Genomic DNA, 17,964 nt, shown 5'->3' with positions numbered 1-17,964 from the left:
AATTAATTATTAGATAAAAATTAATTATCATAAAAATTATTATGTAAATTTATATGTACATTAAATATTAAAAATTGTATTGATATACATAACAATATTAATTATTTTATAAAATAGTTTATGGGAAATATGTTGGGTGTCGCAAACAATTCTCTCTCCTTAGGTGGAAGGTGATTCCGAAGGGTTGCAATCTCTTTGGGGCCGTAGAAAAATGACTCGTGGGCCATTTGGTCAAAGTCCCTTGATTGTTTGTTGTTGAAATGTTTGATTTCATCATATTCGTGGTGTGCATAAGTGATTCTTGGTGCGTCTCTTGCATTGAATAGTTCTCTTTGCCATACAGGGAACGGTGATATAGGAGCACCTCTTGCAATCTCACCCACCATGGTGAGAAATTGGACTAGCCCGAGCGAGTCACAGATTGTGTGCTTCATGCGTGCAGCAAAAACAAATCCTCCACGTGTTAGACGGGTTACCTACACAAACATCAAATTAACGTGGACAAATTTAATGTATGTTAGCGTATTTGTGGCCTGTGTCATAGTAAACCCACGTTTTCTGTTCTAAGCACGGTGCATGGAAAATATATATTGATGATCAATATATATATATATATATATATATATATATATATATATATATATATATATATATATATATATATTCAATTGTGGCTCCGATCAAGGGCGTAGTGGTGAAGGAACTGGAGTGGATGGTGGTGGTGACAGTGACAGCGGCAGAGAAGCATAACGGGAATCTGAGCGTGAATTTGAGCAGCGAGGGGAGTTTGGAGGACAATGATTCGATGGAGAATCAAAATCTTCAATGGGCGCAGGGAAAGCAGGGGTGGATTGTGTTCATGTTGTGGTGTCTGAGGAACACGGTTGGGTTTTCGTGGGATCTATGATGGTTTCGGTGGACCTGATGCACCTGATTACCTTCTACCCAATCGCTACACAGTGGTGCATAAGGAGCTTAAAGGGTTGTTATGGGATGACGAGTCTACACCGGAAAATTCGATGATAAAGGAGGACATGTTGCAAGATGTTACTGCAAATGTTACAGTCACTAATGAAAATGATGCTTGTTCTCACTGTTAAACTAGCTCCTCCGTCGTGCCAAACTTTCAAGCCACCACGAAATGCTTTGTAGTTGTTGCATTCGCGAATGGCAAGCGAGTGTTCAGATCTAGGTTTTTTCAAGTGGGCGTTCTTGATGTTTTTTGTCTTTCTTTTTTTCTTATTCGATTATTGTATTTTCCCCTTTCGATCTCAGTAGCTTGTGATAGCTACGATGGTTCGTAGGTTTGATTTGTGGTGCGTGTTGAACATTGCTTGTTGGTGTGGATTGGATTTTTAGGAAAAAATTCCAGCAAAAACATTGAAATTGCTCGCTGGTTGTGATTTGAATCATTTTCTTTTAAGAATTGAAAAAGCATACATGGGTTTGAACGGTTGGATGAGCATGGTGTTTAATCGTTGGTCTCCCTTTTTCGAATCTTGTCTTAATTCTAAAAAATATTCAGTGGGTGGTTTTGAAATGAAGGGAGAACACAGTCGATCGGTAATGGAGGAGTACAGTGGTCACACATGTATCAGTTATGTGTTTCACACGTCATCACAGAGATATCTCTGAAAAATTTTAAGTACCCAACGAAAAACAATTTTTTTTTAAAATGACTAAGTTCGAATATATTTTAAGAATTTCCATTATATTTAAACCTTAAATATTTATTAAATATCAAAAATATATTTGAGTTTATTTGTTATTATAATTTTATGTCATGATTGCATCAAATGGTTCTTATATCTTGACTGATTTCTTTTAGAGTTGATGGTGATCATGCGACAAGTGTGTCATTGTAAAAAGAAAACAAATGGATAAAATATTTGCACACTAGAGCGATTGTTAGAAAAAATAAATGTTCGTACGAGGAGTAACAATAACATATATATCTCGGTCCTTCTTGTTTGCATTCTCTGATTTCTTACTTTCTATTTCTTCAACAGCAGTAGCAGAAGCTTATAGTTGCATTCATAATCAAAATGGTATTCTGCTTGCTTTTAAATGAAATACATGTAAGTTAGACTAAGTGACTAGCTGCTACATACACTAAAAAAAAAAAAACTTCTACAGGAAAAACATTAAAAAGGAAAAAAAAAAAACAACATGCATCATGAAGAAGGAAAGGATAAGAAACTTCTTCCAGCATTAATTGGTAACAATATGGTAGTGTATAATTTATACATTTACATTTTGTACTTTGTGGTTGTCATGTAGCCAACCTCAATTGATCTTTCATGATGAAAAGGAACTTTTGATCAGATTGAGCTCCCTAGTGACATCAACCATACTCATTCTTTCTTTTGGTGACTCCTTTGAACAAGCAAGAGCAATCCTAAAAAGGGAAAGTAGACATTTTTCTACTTCAAGATGCATAGGGTTCAGGTTTTGGTAATTTGAAGCCTGCTTTAATTCCTTAGGGAGAATAGTCGGGTCCACAATCTGGGAAAGGTTGTGTGGAATTGAAATGTTGACATAGTTATGGAGATTATGACCATCTTCAAACATTTCATCAGTTGGTCTTCTTCCAGTTAACATTTCCAAAACCAGAATTCCAAAGCTATACAAGTCGCCTTCCGTAGACACCTCTGAACCCATTCCATATTCTGAAACGTAATGCACACGTTGGTTAATATGAATATATATCCAAATTAATCGTCATAACATAAAAGTAAAATATCAAAAAATAAAAGCTCAAGATTTCACAACTTAATTCAAAAGTATACCTGGAGGAGCATAACCAATTGTTCCCTTTATTTCAATAGTGCTAGTTTGCTTTGGAGAAACTGCAATAGATGAGAGCCTTCTCGCTAAACCAAAGTCACTCACATGAGCTACCAAGCAATCATCAAGAAGAACATTGCTTGGCTTCAAATCACAATGAATGATAGCTTGCTCACATTCATGGTGAAGATAATGAAATGCAGAAGCAACATCGATGATAATATTCAACCTTTGGTCAAGGCTCAATGAGAAAGTATGATTTGCAATTTCTGTTTCTGGATGCAACCATCTTTCTAAGCTTCCATTTGTCATATACTCAAAAACTAGAGCTTTGAATTCTTGGCCTCTGTGATCTATGCTAGAACAACATGTTAAAATCTTAACCAAGTTTCGATGCCTAACATTTTTCAATGCATTACATTCCGCAATGAAACTCTTTTGAGCTCCCTTCTTTTGAAGGTTTAGCACCTTTATGGCAACAACATCATTTCCTTCTAACTCAATAGTCCCTTTGTATACAAAGCCAAAGTTCCCAGATCCTACCAAGTTTTTAACTGAGAACCCATCAGTTCCATGGTGTAGGTTCTGGTAGGAAATCTTACTCATTTGGTCAATTATTGGCAAATCAAATGATGTTTTTTTCTCGTTTCTTTTCCTCATCCAGTAGATAACTGGAAGTATGAGAAGAAAAGCAACCACACTAACTATCATCATTGTTATGGACATGAAATTCAGGTGTATTGCAGATTTCTTACCTTTGATAAGGCATGGTGGTAGATGCAGCTCTGAAACACCCCCACATAGCTTGTTGTTCCCAATCACTGCTAACTCACTTGCATTCCCAAAGACACCTTCCATTGGTACTTCACCCTCCAACATGTTAAAGGATGCATTGAAGTATTCCAAGAAAGAAATTTTCTGCAGATCCTTAGGAATTGATCCAACCAGACGATTTCGTGATATGTCTAATACTCGAAGACCTTTGAGTGAAGCCAATGAGGATGGTATGACTCCATCAAACGAATTCCCTTGCAGTAAAAGGTACTCCAAGCTTATGCAGTCTCCAATGGTTTCAGGAATGTCACCAGACAAATTATTTTCAGATAGAGCCATCCTCCCAATATTTTTTAACCGGCCCACTTCATCAGGTAGACTTCCACTCATTGAATTTTTTGACAAGTCCAACAAGTTTGTTAACGAGAAAAGGCTAAAAACCTCTGAAGGTATGCTTCCTCTAAGGTTGTTGTTATAAAGGTTAAGGTATTGCAACTTTTGACAGTTTCCTATACTTGGAGGAATCTTTCCTTCTAACACATTTTCTGCTATGCCCAAAAAATACAACTGAGTAAGGTTGCCTATAAAATTTGGCATATCTCCTGACAGTTTGTTTCTACTCAATTCCAACCTTTGTAACTTCTGAAACTTCCCAAAATTGGCTGGAATACTTCCTTCAAAGTGGTTAATTTCCATGGTTAAGATAGTTAAGCTAACTAGATTTCCTAATTCTGCAGGAATTTTTCCTGATATTTGATTACCCCCAAGATATAGTTGACTGAGTTGGGTGGATAAATTTCCCACAGAATTTGGCAAACTACCTCCAAAATTATTATAGGAAATCGAAACCACTTGCAACTTGCTACAATTGGCCAAGGATTTTAAAAACTCCAAGTCCTTTGTTGAATTGTCACCTAAGTTGTTGTAATACAAGCTTAGGAACCAAAGGTGTTGTAGCTTTCCTAGACTTGGCACTTGGCCCACCAACTGGTTTTTACCAACATCAAGTGTTTGTAGGATTGAAGCATTTGTAATGGAAGTTGGAAGTGGAGCTGAAAAATGATTCCCGCCAACTAGAAATTCTCGGAGATTAGGGAGAGTGTGGAACATGTTTGGCGGGAGAGAGCCATTGAATTGATTGTCTGCTGCTGAGATTGTGGTAAGACATGACATATTGAAAAGACAAGAAGGAAATGTACCTATCAGCTTGTTGACATGCACTGATATCAATGCCAGGTTTTTGAGGTGGCAAATTTCTTGTGGAAGGTTGCCCTCCAAGTAATTAACACCGATTGAGAGAGAAATGAGGGATGAAAGATTCCCTATGGAAGATGGGATTGCTCCGGTTAAATTGTTTACTCCAAGGCTCATTGCTTGGAGCTTTCGAAGAGAGCCAATTTCAATTGGTATTTTGCCAATCAAATTGTTACCAGATAAGTGTAACACTTTGAGATTAGAGCAACTTGTCAAGTTTGTAGGAATTTCTCCTTCCAAGGAGTTATTGGTGAGAGATAAGTTTTGTAATTGTAACAACCGACCCAGTTCTTGTGGAATTTTACCACTGAAGCTGTTGTTTCCAAGGTTAAGACTTGTTAGGAAAGAGAGATTTCCTAAATGAGGTGATATGAATCCTTGCAAGTTGTTTCCTTCAAGATTCAACTGTGTAACTCTTTGATACATGGGATTGCATGTAACTCCACGCCACTTACAAAAATGGGTGGAACTATTCCATGAGGCAAAGATTTGATGAGGGTCATTTGATATTGATCCCATGAATTTGAGCAACACCAAATGGTCGCTCTGGTTTCCTAATATAGAAGCAGTTGTGTTTGGGACACACAAGAAGGAGTTAATAATAAAGAGAACAAGCATGGGAAGGCATGCTACAGACCCAAATGGAGGTACCAGGAGAAAAAAAGTGTCCATTTGGTTTAGAGTGAAAGGGTGTTAGATTGTGGAAATGCTTTGGGTAGGTATATACCTGGGATGATCAGAATAATTGTCTTTTGTTAGAAAAGGGTATAACAGTTTGATTATTGCCTCTGACACAGGATGGACTTAAATAGTAGAGTTCTGGCATGCTGGGAATTAATTTGAATTTTAATGCCCAATAGGATTAGGTAAATAACATATGCGTCTTACTTCTAAATATATTCGTTAAAATATAGTTTTGGTTCCTGATAAATATTTGTTTTTTGTGTTTGATTCCTAATAAATTTTTGCTTTGTGATGGGTCTCTAATATTTTAAAAGTTTTGTTCCAAGTCCTTACCGTTAGTTAGAATTCGTTATCTACTTACGTGATCGTTAACAAATCACACATGCATGTCAGATGTGATTTTTGTCTGACTAGGATTTTTTTAAAAAAGAAAAAAGAAGTAAAAAACGATATAGCTACGACTATTTTTCCAAAACCCCTCAAACCACCCCCACCAGTTCCTGACTCACTCCTCCAGCTCCACATCGTCGCTGCTTATCCAAAACCCCAAAATAAGACCGATTTGGATCTCCCAATCCAACAGTTACAGATCGTGGTGACAGCAAAGTCGACGTTGTGTCTTGGATCAAATGGACCCACCTTATTCCTTCCTTGAAATCCCACGACAACAACACAAAAATTAACACCAATCCATTTTCTTCTTTTTCCTTCTCTTCCGTGGCGACAACAAATCTCCTTCTCTCAAAAATCACTCATGGACCCCCTTCCCCAAAGAAAACCCTCCTCTTTGTTTTCATCATCTCCTTCTCTTCTCTTCACCTACAACACACAAGTGGGTTTGAGGCCCAAGTGTGAGAGAGATACAGAGAGAAGTTGGTGATGGCGGGTGGCGATGGCGCAAGCAGTGGCTGGTAACGGCGTGATTGGCGGCACTAACAATGGTCGGTGGTTGGGTTGGTGGTGACCATGGAGAAGGGAGAACAAGAGGAGACAACCATGGAAGTAAGGATTTGCGGAAAGAGCTCGCGACTACAAAACATCGACGACAAGTCCCAGCACCACTACCCCATTCAGTTTTTCGTGCTCTACGCATTGGACTGAGTAGAATTGCGTTTTGGGGTAAGGTTCAATTGACCCTGTTCTACCCATGAAACTGTTTTGATGTGTTCTCTTATAAACCTTATCTATGTGAATTTCTTGAGTTGTGAGTTGACTTAGTTTGATTTAAAAATGTAAAATTGATTGAAAGGTCTTGAAAATCGTCGGGAAGGACCTGTTCGCCTTGGATCTTCATGAGTGAGGAAGTCATAGTGATAGATCCACAAGGAAGGTATAGAAGAAACTATAATAGATTGTGTGAAAACATAGAGGGATGTTGAAGAATGATTATGTGATGGCAAAGGGGCTAAGGAAAACAAATAAACAAAAAGATTGAAACCACGCAATAAAATGATGTCATTTTTTACTTTTTTATATAAAAAATCCTAAGTGTAATCTCAGTCAGACAAAAAGTACACGTGACATATATGCGTGGTCACTTAACAACCACATAAGCATATAACGGATTTCAACTAAGAGCAAGAATCTCAGACAAAACTTTTCAAATATTAGGGACCCATCACGAAGCAAAAATTTATTAGGGACTAAACGTAACTAGCAAATATTTATAGAGACCAAAACATATTTAAGCCTTAAAATATTAATCAATAATTTTTTTATTAAAATTATGATGAGATTACAATATTGAAATTTATGATGGAAAGCATATGCTGACATTTTCTTATATATAAAACCTTTCACTTTTAATATTGTTAACCCTTTTCATAATAGTATTGGATAAACTTGACAAAATAGAATTATCAGTGAGCCTAGGTGCGTTACTTTGTGAACTTATCATCAAATATTTAAATTAGCCTTTTAACTTTGGATTGGACTAACTTATTTGCTACTCGTACCGATTATAATAATATAATCAGCACTGCTCTTGATCAAGGAGATGGTCCATATAATCACGATCTTCATTTAACACTGTTGCAAAGCAAAAACGCGGCATATCATTTTCAAGCTCGTACTTTCCAGGTTATTATCATTGTCTTAGCAGACACAGATTTTGTTTAATACAACCATCAAGGAATCGCATTTGAGGATTTCTGTCGTCATACATAAAGAATTACGATCCAAGCAAGTTTCCACTAAGGGAAAGTATTTTGATACATATCATAATAATCTTTTAACACTTCATCAAATCAGATTGTGCGTACAATCCCAAAACAAACATATATATTTCAGAAATCGCCCATTAAAACAAACACAATCTAGTGGTAAACAAAGAATGTAGCTAAGTTGCCAAACTCTATCTACAAGTACTTATTCACCGAATCACCAATAATATAAAAAAAAAAGAAGACAAAAAGTAAAATAGGAGTCGGCAATCATTCTTAAATAATAACAGATCCAACCTCGGGAGCATTCACAAGGAGATAGCTAGCACAACCCTAACATTCATTTTCTTAATTACATCCATTTTCTATTATTTTAATTTCCATTCCAATAGCAGGATATTAACGTGATATATGCAACAACACCAGACCATCATTATATATATAAACAACAACAACACAATGACCAAATCAAACAAATAGAATTTGCCCACTTACAAATAAGTCATATATTTCATCATTCATAGTTCAGAAGCAATTAAATTATATACACATGCGGAAAGAGACGACATTCCATGCCTTTCTACATTTTTAAAAATAAAATAGAGAGAAAAGGAGGAATTAAATATAAAATGAGATTTTTTTATGTAGAACATAAATATTTCATATCTTGCACTTAAAGACAATCTTGTTTGAGTCGCAAAGGATTATTATCAACGAAAATTCTTCTTCTAAATATTTAAGGCAGTTACATACACAAGACTTTAGAAAGTAAAATGAGAGTTTATACTTTGCATACCCATGAAATAATTTTGTGCTAGTTGATCTAGACGCTTGGTGATAAATACAAAATGAGAGTATGTATCCTGTATGTAATTTTATTTTACAGGAAAATGTGAAAAGCAAAAATTCAGTTATGATATAAGGAGTGTAGGATTAGTTTTCAAGCACGGTTAAAGGGGTAAATGTTTAAAGAAAAGTGAAAGCCACAAGAATCCATCGTATATCATTATATACTGTTGATAATTTAAAAATCCGTTCTGACCCGGTTAGTCAGACCGGTCCAACTAGGACCTAGTGGCATTACTGTATCAATTTGGTTATTGAAACGGCCAAACCCGGCCAGGATAAATCCGACGACCTAGGTCAGTTTTTAAAATTCGTTTCACGTAAAAAATTAACAAAAAAAAAACGCGTCAAAAAATAACTCAAGACTTGAAGAATTGTGTTATTAAATTATTATTTGTAAACTTGTGTTATCAACTTTAATACTTTAATTGTTATTTTAAATTTTATAATATGAATGAACTTTTTTTAAATAATATTACTTATATATTTACATACAATAGATATATATATAATATTAAATTTTTTTAATATATATATATAGAATCAAATCAGACCAATTACTAATTTTTGATTCAACTACTGACCAATTACTAATTTTTGATTCAACTACTGACCCTCTAACTCAAACACCAGATTTCTTGATATTGTTACGTAGATAGTTAATTAAGAACCCGAATACTACTGGTCTAAAGACGCAGTGTGAAGAAAGATGCTCTTGAAAGTGAAAATATGAACACATACAGTACAATTTGGAAGTGACCGCTTCATATGAGTTGAGAGCAAAAGACAAATTAACATGAGAAAAAAAAATTCGTCATCCATTGTAAATGCAAAATATAATTTATATATTAAGAGATAGTTATTTATCATACATTTCAATTATTTAAACATTATTCGTTTTATGCAATACACATGTTAAAATATTAGAATCACATTCTCAATCACACTTTTTTAATTATATTCCTCTTTATTGGTCGACGTCATTTTTTTTAAAATCACAAGCTGTCTAGGTTCATGAAATAAAGATGAGTGTGATTAAGAGTATGACCCCAACAAAGTAGTATTCCTCAAAATAATACCATAACTCTGAATTAAACAACCAAAAATATCCAATTCTTTCGAAGACAAGACAAGAACAACCATAGTGACTTCCGGTGTTAAGATCACTTAACCAACGAATCGTTGGAAATAAACACTTAATTGGAACCATTCCTTCCGCCATTCAAAAATCAATTTAGCAGTTTAGCAGCATTATCATTATCTCTCGTTGCATTGGCATGATGAATTTTTCTAATACAAATTAATAGTGACATTGAGAAGTTGGATTATGCCAAATCAACTTCTCCAAGTGCCGTAAATCAAAACATATTAAAAAATTTCAGTTGCAATAATTAAATAATAAATAATTTATTTACAACAATATATAAATATAAAAACCCAATGAGAGATTGAGATCTATTTTATCAAATTAAAGTACTCGACCATTGAAATTCTCCTTCACGCCAAATGCAACAGGCGTGTATTATTTTAACAATACGGCTTTTTGGCACACATGTATCACATTTTACTCTTTTAGAAGAAGAAAAAATCATTCCATTAAACTTTCAAAATTATTTATCCAATGTGCTACTTTAACTGTTGTTACCTTTTGACACACTTGTATTTTTTTTCTTAAAAAGAAAGTGTCATTATACTCCAAATTCTGGTTTATTTATTAAAGCGTGCTTCTTTAATTAATATGTTTTTTTCTTCGTTTACCATAACACCAGGGGTGCATCTTCCTTGGAACAGTGAGTACCATACCATAGCTCCAAACCTTTTAGAAAAAGCAATTTTTGGTAGAATTACTCCACTCGATATTATTTTTTGTATCTTAAATTTTAATGATTTGGTGAATCACTCCAAATTTATGGATTTTGTATTTGGTTTCTGAAAAAAAAAATTGTATTTCGTCACTATCATTACATTGGCTCTATTAAATGGTCTCTAAAATATTTTTGATTTTTTTCTTTAATTTTTTTTAATCACAAACACCAATATATTTTCCACCAAATATGTTGGTGTCTCAAGTTAAAAGAGTCAATATAATGGCAAGCACCAATTACAAAATAAAAAAAAATTAGGGACCAAACTTTAAGAATTTTTTATTAGAAATCATATATAAAATTTATTAGACATCAAAAACATATTTAAATTCTTTTATTCTTATATTTCATGGTCACTCACGGTTATATTTTGAGACACGATTGACACTTGTTTGGGGAATTTGAAGCCTGTGTAAGAAAAATGAGCAATGGTTGTAAGCTTCAAATTTTGAACTTGAACTTTATCTTAATTAATGTTTTTTATCAACAAATTTTAAATATTAATATGTTAGTTTGCTATCAGGAGAGATCAAATTTGTGATATTTTTTTCTTTCATTTTTCTTAATTACTCAACCAATCTTATATATCATATATGGTTGTAATTGATATTGTGTGATAATAAAAAAAATTTAAGGCCTGGACAAATTTTTAAAATGAGTATAATTTGATATAGCTGGTTATTCTTTTTAAAAAAAATGTGTATATAACTAGTTATGAATAAACTAGTTATATAACCAATTATATCCAAAATCAAATACATAACTTGCTATGAAGGAATAAAATAAGTTATTTAAAATACTCATTTCTATAAAAACTAGTTATAATTTTATAACTATAACTATTTTAAATTGGTTATAGTTTTATACCTACTTTATATAACTAGTTATATAAAACTTGTTTTTTAAGCCCCCAACATTAATAGAGTTTCCATAAATAACATTTTGAATTAGAGACCCAAGTGTTACAAATTTTTTAGCTATTGAATGGTGTCAAATAGCATTATACCTTCAAGGTTTTGATGCCCCATTTGGATGAGTCACTCATTAATTCATAAAGTACATAGTTCCACTTCCATCTTCACTACTAAATCTCAATAACAGTTTGAATGATACTATGTGTTTATATTGGGGAGGTGATTGAAGAAGTGCATGAAAAAGAGATTAAGTACTTTCACTACTAAAAAAATGATATTAGAAAAGGAGAAAATCTCTCCCTAAATTGCTAAAAAAACAGTCACGTAACATATTTGTGACGAGTTAAAATTCAATATTAATAGGGCCATCGCAAATATTTATTGAGGGAAAATTGATGTCGTCACAAATTTGCGATAGAACAATTCCTTAACATCGTCGACACAAATTGCAAGATTAAAATTGATTTTAAAACTATAGATACATCACAAATAGTGAGGAATACAATTCATCATTGTTAGTGATGGATATAATACCTGGCTAATAGAGAATGAATTGTTATTCGCATTCTTAGTGATGAAATATATCACTGTCAAACCGATATGGAAATATATATATATATATATATATATATATATATATATATATATATATATATATTATATCACAAGTTCTGATGAATTTTTGAGAGAATTATGATAAGTCACTATTAGTGGTAAAATAATTTCTCTCTAATAGAGAAGGATCTTGTATTTGTCACTAACACTCATGAAAAAAATACCAGAGGGAATCAAATCCCTCTCTTTTCATGACAAAATTAATATACCTATATATATACCACAACTTTAAATATTTATCCAATTTTGTACGAAAAATATATTCCAAATTTTAGTAAATGTAACTTTTAAATAATTTTTTTTATTTTGTAATATCAATCATTCAAAAATAATAATCCCAATACCAAGTTCAATTTTCATCTACGAATAATAAGCATTCAATAACTAAAGACCATATTTCATATACTAATTCAACAATATTTACGAAGTTCAACATAGTAATTCAAGTCAACAAAATACCAAAGTTCAACATAATAATCATTAATCAAAGTTAAAAAAATACAAAAGTTTAACATCATATACCAATTTCAACATAGTAATCAAAGTTAGCAACATATAAATTTTGAAGTTTCTTTTTTTTTGAGATTTTTTTTAAAGTTTCTAAAAAGATGTTTTTTGTATTAAAAAATTAAAAAAGGTCTGTACGAATAGCAAAAAGGGTTTGCAAATAGCATCTCCCAACATACAATTTTTTCGACCCAACACAGATCCTTTGATTTGGTCTAGTCTAGGTTGTCTATGAATTGTGATAACTGCATTCTATTACTACCCACAGTATTTCATATTGTTGAGTCTGATTGTGTAGCACAAACACCAATAACGCTTGGAGATCGGTAAAACAAAATTGAAACTTTATTCTTCCCTCAACAGTGGAAGTGCGAATTCACATTATTTCATTATAGTTTTCGCTGATCCTCAACTGGATCGAACCAAAACATGAAACTTCGATGACCCTAATGAAATTTGTCTCATTTATTTATGCAGCTTCGTTGGGGGCATTGAGATGGGTTTGCCACGGTTTGGGCGTCCTAAGAATGACGGTGAATTGAGTTCGAACCTTTTCGTGGCCAATTGTGGGTCCGCAGTGGGGCTCTCTGACGATGACATTGCATCTGTGTTCTGCAAATTTGGAGAGCTGAAGGGAGTTTATGCAGCAGATGAGAGTGGGACACGTGTCATTGTAGCTTATGTTGAAGAGGGTTCTGCACAAGCTGCCTTAAAGGCATTACATGGACAATCATGTCCTGAACTTGGAGGTCGATCTTTGCATATCCGTTACTCTGTGCTTCAGCCAACTCCACAGGTGCTGCCACACATTTTACTAAATTGGTTTGTGTCTATGTTTGGGGCTGGCTAATTGTATGTGCATACCTCTAGTTACATTACATTTAGGGGATTCCGGGAATTAGGTTGGAAAATTTAGTTGCCCATGTTTGGTATCAATTTTAAAAAAATAACATTCCTGGGAAGGAATGTTTTTTAATCCGTTTCTCACGAATACTTTCCCACGGGAGGGGTGGGAATCTTACTTTCCGGAGTAATTTTTCATTTTACTTTATTAAATTATTTAATGTAGTAAAAATAATACATAACTCTTTTGATTCCTAGGAAACTTATCTTAAGATTCCAATAGTCAACTAAACAATTTTTATTTATTCACAGGAAACATGATTTCCATGATTCATGATTTCTAGGCATGAAAAAACTTTTACCCTACCAAATGTCCCCTTAATGTAATGTAACTAAAGCATTCTCTTTTATTAGAATATTTTGTCTACTTTGCTTATTTTAGAATAAATAATACATGCACTATCATTCAATCACTATCACAAACCGACATGTATGGTAAATTTGATGACTTTTATAATAACTGCTTGAAAAACAATATTAATAGTGATTTCTTATTGATTGACAATGTAAAAACTTTACACTAATTGTGCATGTCACCCCTTATTTTATGTATTATTCTTAGAGTTTAATTTTGACACAGTATTAGTGTAAAGGTTTTTAGACTGTCGCCTAATTAAAAATCATCTTAACCTTTAAAGTGATTATTACAATATTTTTAATTATATTGCAATCCATGTTTGGATGATAATGTACAAAACTTTAAACTGTTGTGTATTCCGATTAAATTCTTATTCTTATGCTTTGACACTTCAGTATTTGGAAAATTATACTAACTTCCCCTACTTCCATGTACAGACCGTACCCTTAAGTTTCTTAAAATTAGTTAAAATTACAAAGTAAGGAAGGTGGTATAATTTTCTAAACAAGAAATGGTGGTTCATGGAATTATCCCGTACGCTAGTACTTATGAGTCTATATGTCTGTTCAGGATCAAGCTAGTGACTTGGTTCCTGTATCTATCACAGCATCAGATGTGAGCATTCCAGGCCTTTTCCTAGTGCATGACTTCATTAGTGCTAAAGAAGAAGAGGTTATGAATCTTTTCCTTTTGTATCACTGCTACATTGTTTAGCTTACCGTGTTTTCATTTTTCTTGCACTTGTGTTTCAAATCATTTTTTACTTATGTTGTTGCTTCATGCCTAAATTTTGGCCTTTTCTGTCTTCTCAGGAGTTGCTTCAAGCTGTTGACTGTAGGCCTTGGAACAGTCTTTCAAAAAGAAGGGTTCAACACTATGGTTATGAGTTTCGTTATGATGTGAGTTTCAAGGATTGTTTGGGTTTTTCTCATTATATGGTGTGCCTAAATTAGTGGAGATCCAACCTTTTTCCAATTTCCAGCCAAATAAATAATTATTTTTATGAAATTGATTGTCCTATTCCAAACTAGTCGGAAATGTGTTATATTATAATTATAATATAACAAATAGGTTGCTGACTATCGTGAGAAGATTGATTAATCTAGACTCTCCTTTCTACTTTATTTGGCTTCACAGATTAGGAATGTTAATACCAGACATTGCTTAGGTGAACTTCCATCATTTGTTTCTCCAATACTTGACAGAATCTCATCATGTCCAACTTTCGAGAATGTTAAAAATATAGTTTTGGACCAACTTACGGTATGCAAACTTACTACTGTACTCCACAATTTTTTAATCCAATGATAAAATGCTATTATTGTAAAAGTTAATTCATGAGGAAAAAGATTAGTTATTGTATATTAGTAATAAATGAACACTGTTTGATACTTTTAGATGTAAGCATTGTTTATGATGTTCAAAGTTTAAATGTTACTATGTTACAGGTAAATGAGTACCCACCTGGAGTGGGTTTGTCCCCCCATATAGACACTCACTCTGCATTTGAAGATTTAATTTTCAGCCTTTCATTATCAGGGCCTTGTATAATGGAGTTCAGACGATATGAAAATGGTGATTGGCTTCCCAGAGTTGCCTCAAGTGCTGTTGCAAAAATAGAAAATCCAGAAGACCAATCAAATTTTATAAGAAGGGCTATCTATCTTCCCCCTCGATCTTTGCTTCTCTTGTCTGGAGAAGCACGTTATGCATGGCATCATTACATTCCACACCACAAGGTGTGATGTTTTGGAAATGATTATGCTTTGCCACCTTTTGGATGTTGAAAGAAATTGTTACATTTCAGAATCCTGTTTTGCTTTCATGGTCTGGAAGTGATTTGTGGTCATTTAAATGGAAAAATCATGAATAGCATATCTTAAAAGGCATGAGAGTGGAAAAGCAAAACAATCATTTTTTGGTTCATGAGCAAGCCAAAAGTTTCCTCAAATTTTATATATATAATTTGCAAAACAGACCATTTTCCAAAAGATCCTTGTTTGAGAATTTCTATGTTTAAGATATTAAGTTCATATGTATTTGACTTGTTAGAAGACAATCTGTATTTCATTATGCTGCATTGCTGCTTCACATTAAGATGTTTTGTAGCTCTCTCACATGTTCTGTAATAGGGCAACTTTTCTGTCCTAATTTCTAGCATTTTTTCCAAGTATGGTGTATTCTGTTGTTGGCAGAAAACCTAAGTTGATCCTCCCTGCTTTAATTGCATTTAATTGTGTTTTGATAGTGTATATTTTTGCAACTAAATATATTTTCTCCCCCGACAGATAGACAAAGTGAATGGCAAAGTCATCAGAAGGGCTTCAAGAAGGGTATCTTTTACATTTCGAAAGGTGTGTGGATGTTATGGTCTTTTTTCTGCTCTTCCTCTAAACACCATATTAAACCCCTTAGTAATTTTTATTGTGAGTGATTCAGTATCTAGTTGTTCAGCACAAGAGGAAAATAAAAATTGCCATTGGTAATGGAATTATTTCGGTAGCTACGACACCTGCTCTTGAAATCCTTCTGTTGTTAGGGCTTTTCATAGTTTATATGATCGGTTGATATAGTCTATAATTTTCCTGTACAATATTCCTTTAAATACAATAATTAGCATATTTGAAAAAGAAAATGCTTTAGAAACACTTGGAACAATTTGTATTCCCACAGTTTAGTGTATGTCTTGAACCAAACTATCCTAAAATAAAAGCTTTAATTGTTAGATGAAAGCACCTGAATGGTTTTATAAGTCTAACATGCCCTCTTCACATACGAGCCATTTGTGCTTGAAGCTTAAACAAGACCCACTTACTTTAAGATGAATTTCAACATATTAGAACAGGGGTGATAATAATCAAAATCTAAACCACACTTATAATTGTGACAGGGATACTACTTTGAGAGAGAGAAAAGAGAAGCATATGCTGACAATTGTGTTTCAATTGCAGTACAGACTTGATATTTTTATAATGTAAAATCAAATACAAGGATACATTTTCCTATTACTATGTTTACATGATGCAATCAATCTAGATTTCTCCTTACTAATATACATTTGACATTGTTGAAATCCTAAGAAATATGTCTCTGCCTGCAACTTCTCAGTTATAATAAACTAATTGTTTGTTCCAAGATTTTTCTTTCCTGTCTGCATGTTAAAATTAACTTTTTGTGTATACCAGGTTAGAGAAGGTTTGTGCAAATGTGAATTTCCTCAGTATTGCGATTCTCGAAGATAAGGTTTCACCGAGGTGGCAAGAAGGTTTACAATGTAATGCATCAAATATTTCTCATTGAGATATTCTGCATTTGTTTGTTGTTCCTTTATAGACCACCAGTTCTCTGCCACCACAGCTTCATTCAGTAATCTTTATCATCAATCGATGTGAATACACTTAACATGGTAGAACTCTGACAACCGCCTTGGCTTGTGGCTTCAGGCTTCAAATCATGTTATCCTCTTGCCTCCAATTTCAACTTCCAAGACGCAACATTTCTATTTCTACAAGCCCGTAATTGGATTTTTGTTTCCCTCTGATTAGTGTGGAGTTCTGCATGAAATATATGCTATAACTGTTAACTTGTGGAATAGGGATCAAGAGCGATATGTGGTTGACTGCTGAGGATAAAAACTTCTCTATAGCTTATACCCATCCATTTAAATATTCTCAATCCGATAGGCATCGTCTCATTTGTACCGGTACACTCAGTTGTTTATGTAAAATTTCTTTGTGATGAATTGGTTTTACTCGAACAAACATTAAAGAATAACAATGAAGGTAATAAATAACAAGATGGGAAGATATAGAGACTTGAGCTAATTTTGCGCAGATAAAGATCAATTGTCATTTCTTATTTCGCTGTTTTTTTTTTTTGTTGTTGTTGGAGTCATGTTTGTTGCATAATTATGCAGATATTCCTCACCCAAGTATTCCTATCATTTTTCAGTTGTAGCCTCACGTGGCTTCACTAGTATATTGACTTTTAAGGATCAGATTTATAGCTTACTTGCTTAGATTACATATTTATGTCAATTTTGTCATTGAATCTTCTTACATTTATCTTGCGAGCAATTATACTGACTTAATTTGCCATAACAAAGTTTTGAAAATAAAATTTATATATGGAAGTAAATGAAAGAATCTCAATGGAATTCAAATAGTACCACTGGTATTAAAGTTGTGTTAAATTCAGTATCAAACTTTAGCAAAGCTGCTGCCCTTGTTTGAAAATATCTTAACCTTGCCTTTCCTATGGCATTGTTAGCTGAGAGTTAACTGCTTGTAATTTAA

The 17,964-nt window shown here is 33.4% G+C and overlaps 2 protein-coding genes across 5 annotated transcripts; one reads left to right on the top strand and one right to left on the bottom strand.

Annotated features, from left to right (window-relative positions):
• Positions 1-1,814: 1,814 nt before the first annotated feature.
• Positions 1,815-5,596, bottom strand: LOC100786600 (probable LRR receptor-like serine/threonine-protein kinase At3g47570). Its single transcript, XM_014762326.2, has 2 exons — positions 2,790-5,596; positions 1,815-2,669 (listed from the first exon to the last, which is right to left on the bottom strand). The coding sequence occupies exons 1-2, from the start codon at positions 5,485-5,487 to the stop codon at positions 2,299-2,301; spliced, it is 3,069 nt and encodes a 1,022-aa protein (XP_014617812.1). The 5' UTR covers positions 5,488-5,596; the 3' UTR covers positions 1,815-2,298.
• A 7,038-nt stretch (positions 5,597-12,634) lies between these two features.
• LOC100777529 (alkylated DNA repair protein ALKBH8 homolog) lies at positions 12,635-17,411 on the top strand. Of its 4 annotated transcripts, XM_041005109.1 has the most exons (9): positions 12,635-12,776; positions 12,886-13,204; positions 14,240-14,341; positions 14,482-14,568; positions 14,807-14,932; positions 15,118-15,408; positions 15,958-16,023; positions 16,855-16,943; positions 17,113-17,411. In XM_041005109.1, exons 2-8 carry the CDS (start codon positions 12,905-12,907, stop codon positions 16,909-16,911), a joined length of 1,029 nt encoding a protein of 342 aa, XP_040861043.1. In that variant the 5' UTR covers positions 12,635-12,776; positions 12,886-12,904; the 3' UTR covers positions 16,912-16,943; positions 17,113-17,411. The 4 variants fall into 4 exon arrangements, with proteins under 4 accessions (XP_040861043.1, XP_003534335.1, XP_040861044.1 ...); XM_003534287.5 differs by having other exon boundaries at positions 16,855-17,411; XM_006587596.3 differs by having other exon boundaries at positions 12,653-12,734; positions 16,855-17,411.
• Positions 17,412-17,964: the final 553 nt, after the last annotated feature.

This window comes from Glycine max, chromosome 9, assembly GCF_000004515.6.
Source record: "Glycine max cultivar Williams 82 chromosome 9, Glycine_max_v4.0, whole genome shotgun sequence".
NCBI classification, from domain to species: Eukaryota; Viridiplantae; Streptophyta; class Magnoliopsida; order Fabales; family Fabaceae; genus Glycine; species Glycine max.
Note: the sequence above shows the minus strand (reverse complement) of the source record. Positions and strands in the feature narration are given on the sequence as shown.

Excerpts from the sequence above, each read along its gene's own strand:
- LOC100786600 (XM_014762326.2), bottom strand. The coding sequence starts at position 5,487 with ATGGACACTTTTTTTCTCCTGGTACCTCCATTTGGGTCTGTAGCATGC. Across the intron at positions 2,670-2,789 it reads AATTGGTTATGCTCCTCCAG|AATATGGAATGGGTTCAGAG; the intron begins GTATACTTTTGA and ends ATTACGTTTCAG.
- LOC100777529 (XM_041005109.1), top strand. The coding sequence starts at position 12,905 with ATGGGTTTGCCACGGTTTGGGCGTCCTAAGAATGACGGTGAATTGAGT. Across the intron at positions 13,205-14,239 it reads TGCTTCAGCCAACTCCACAG|GATCAAGCTAGTGACTTGGT; the intron begins GTGCTGCCACAC and ends ATGTCTGTTCAG. Across the intron at positions 14,569-14,806 it reads GTTATGAGTTTCGTTATGAT|ATTAGGAATGTTAATACCAG; the intron begins GTGAGTTTCAAG and ends TTGGCTTCACAG.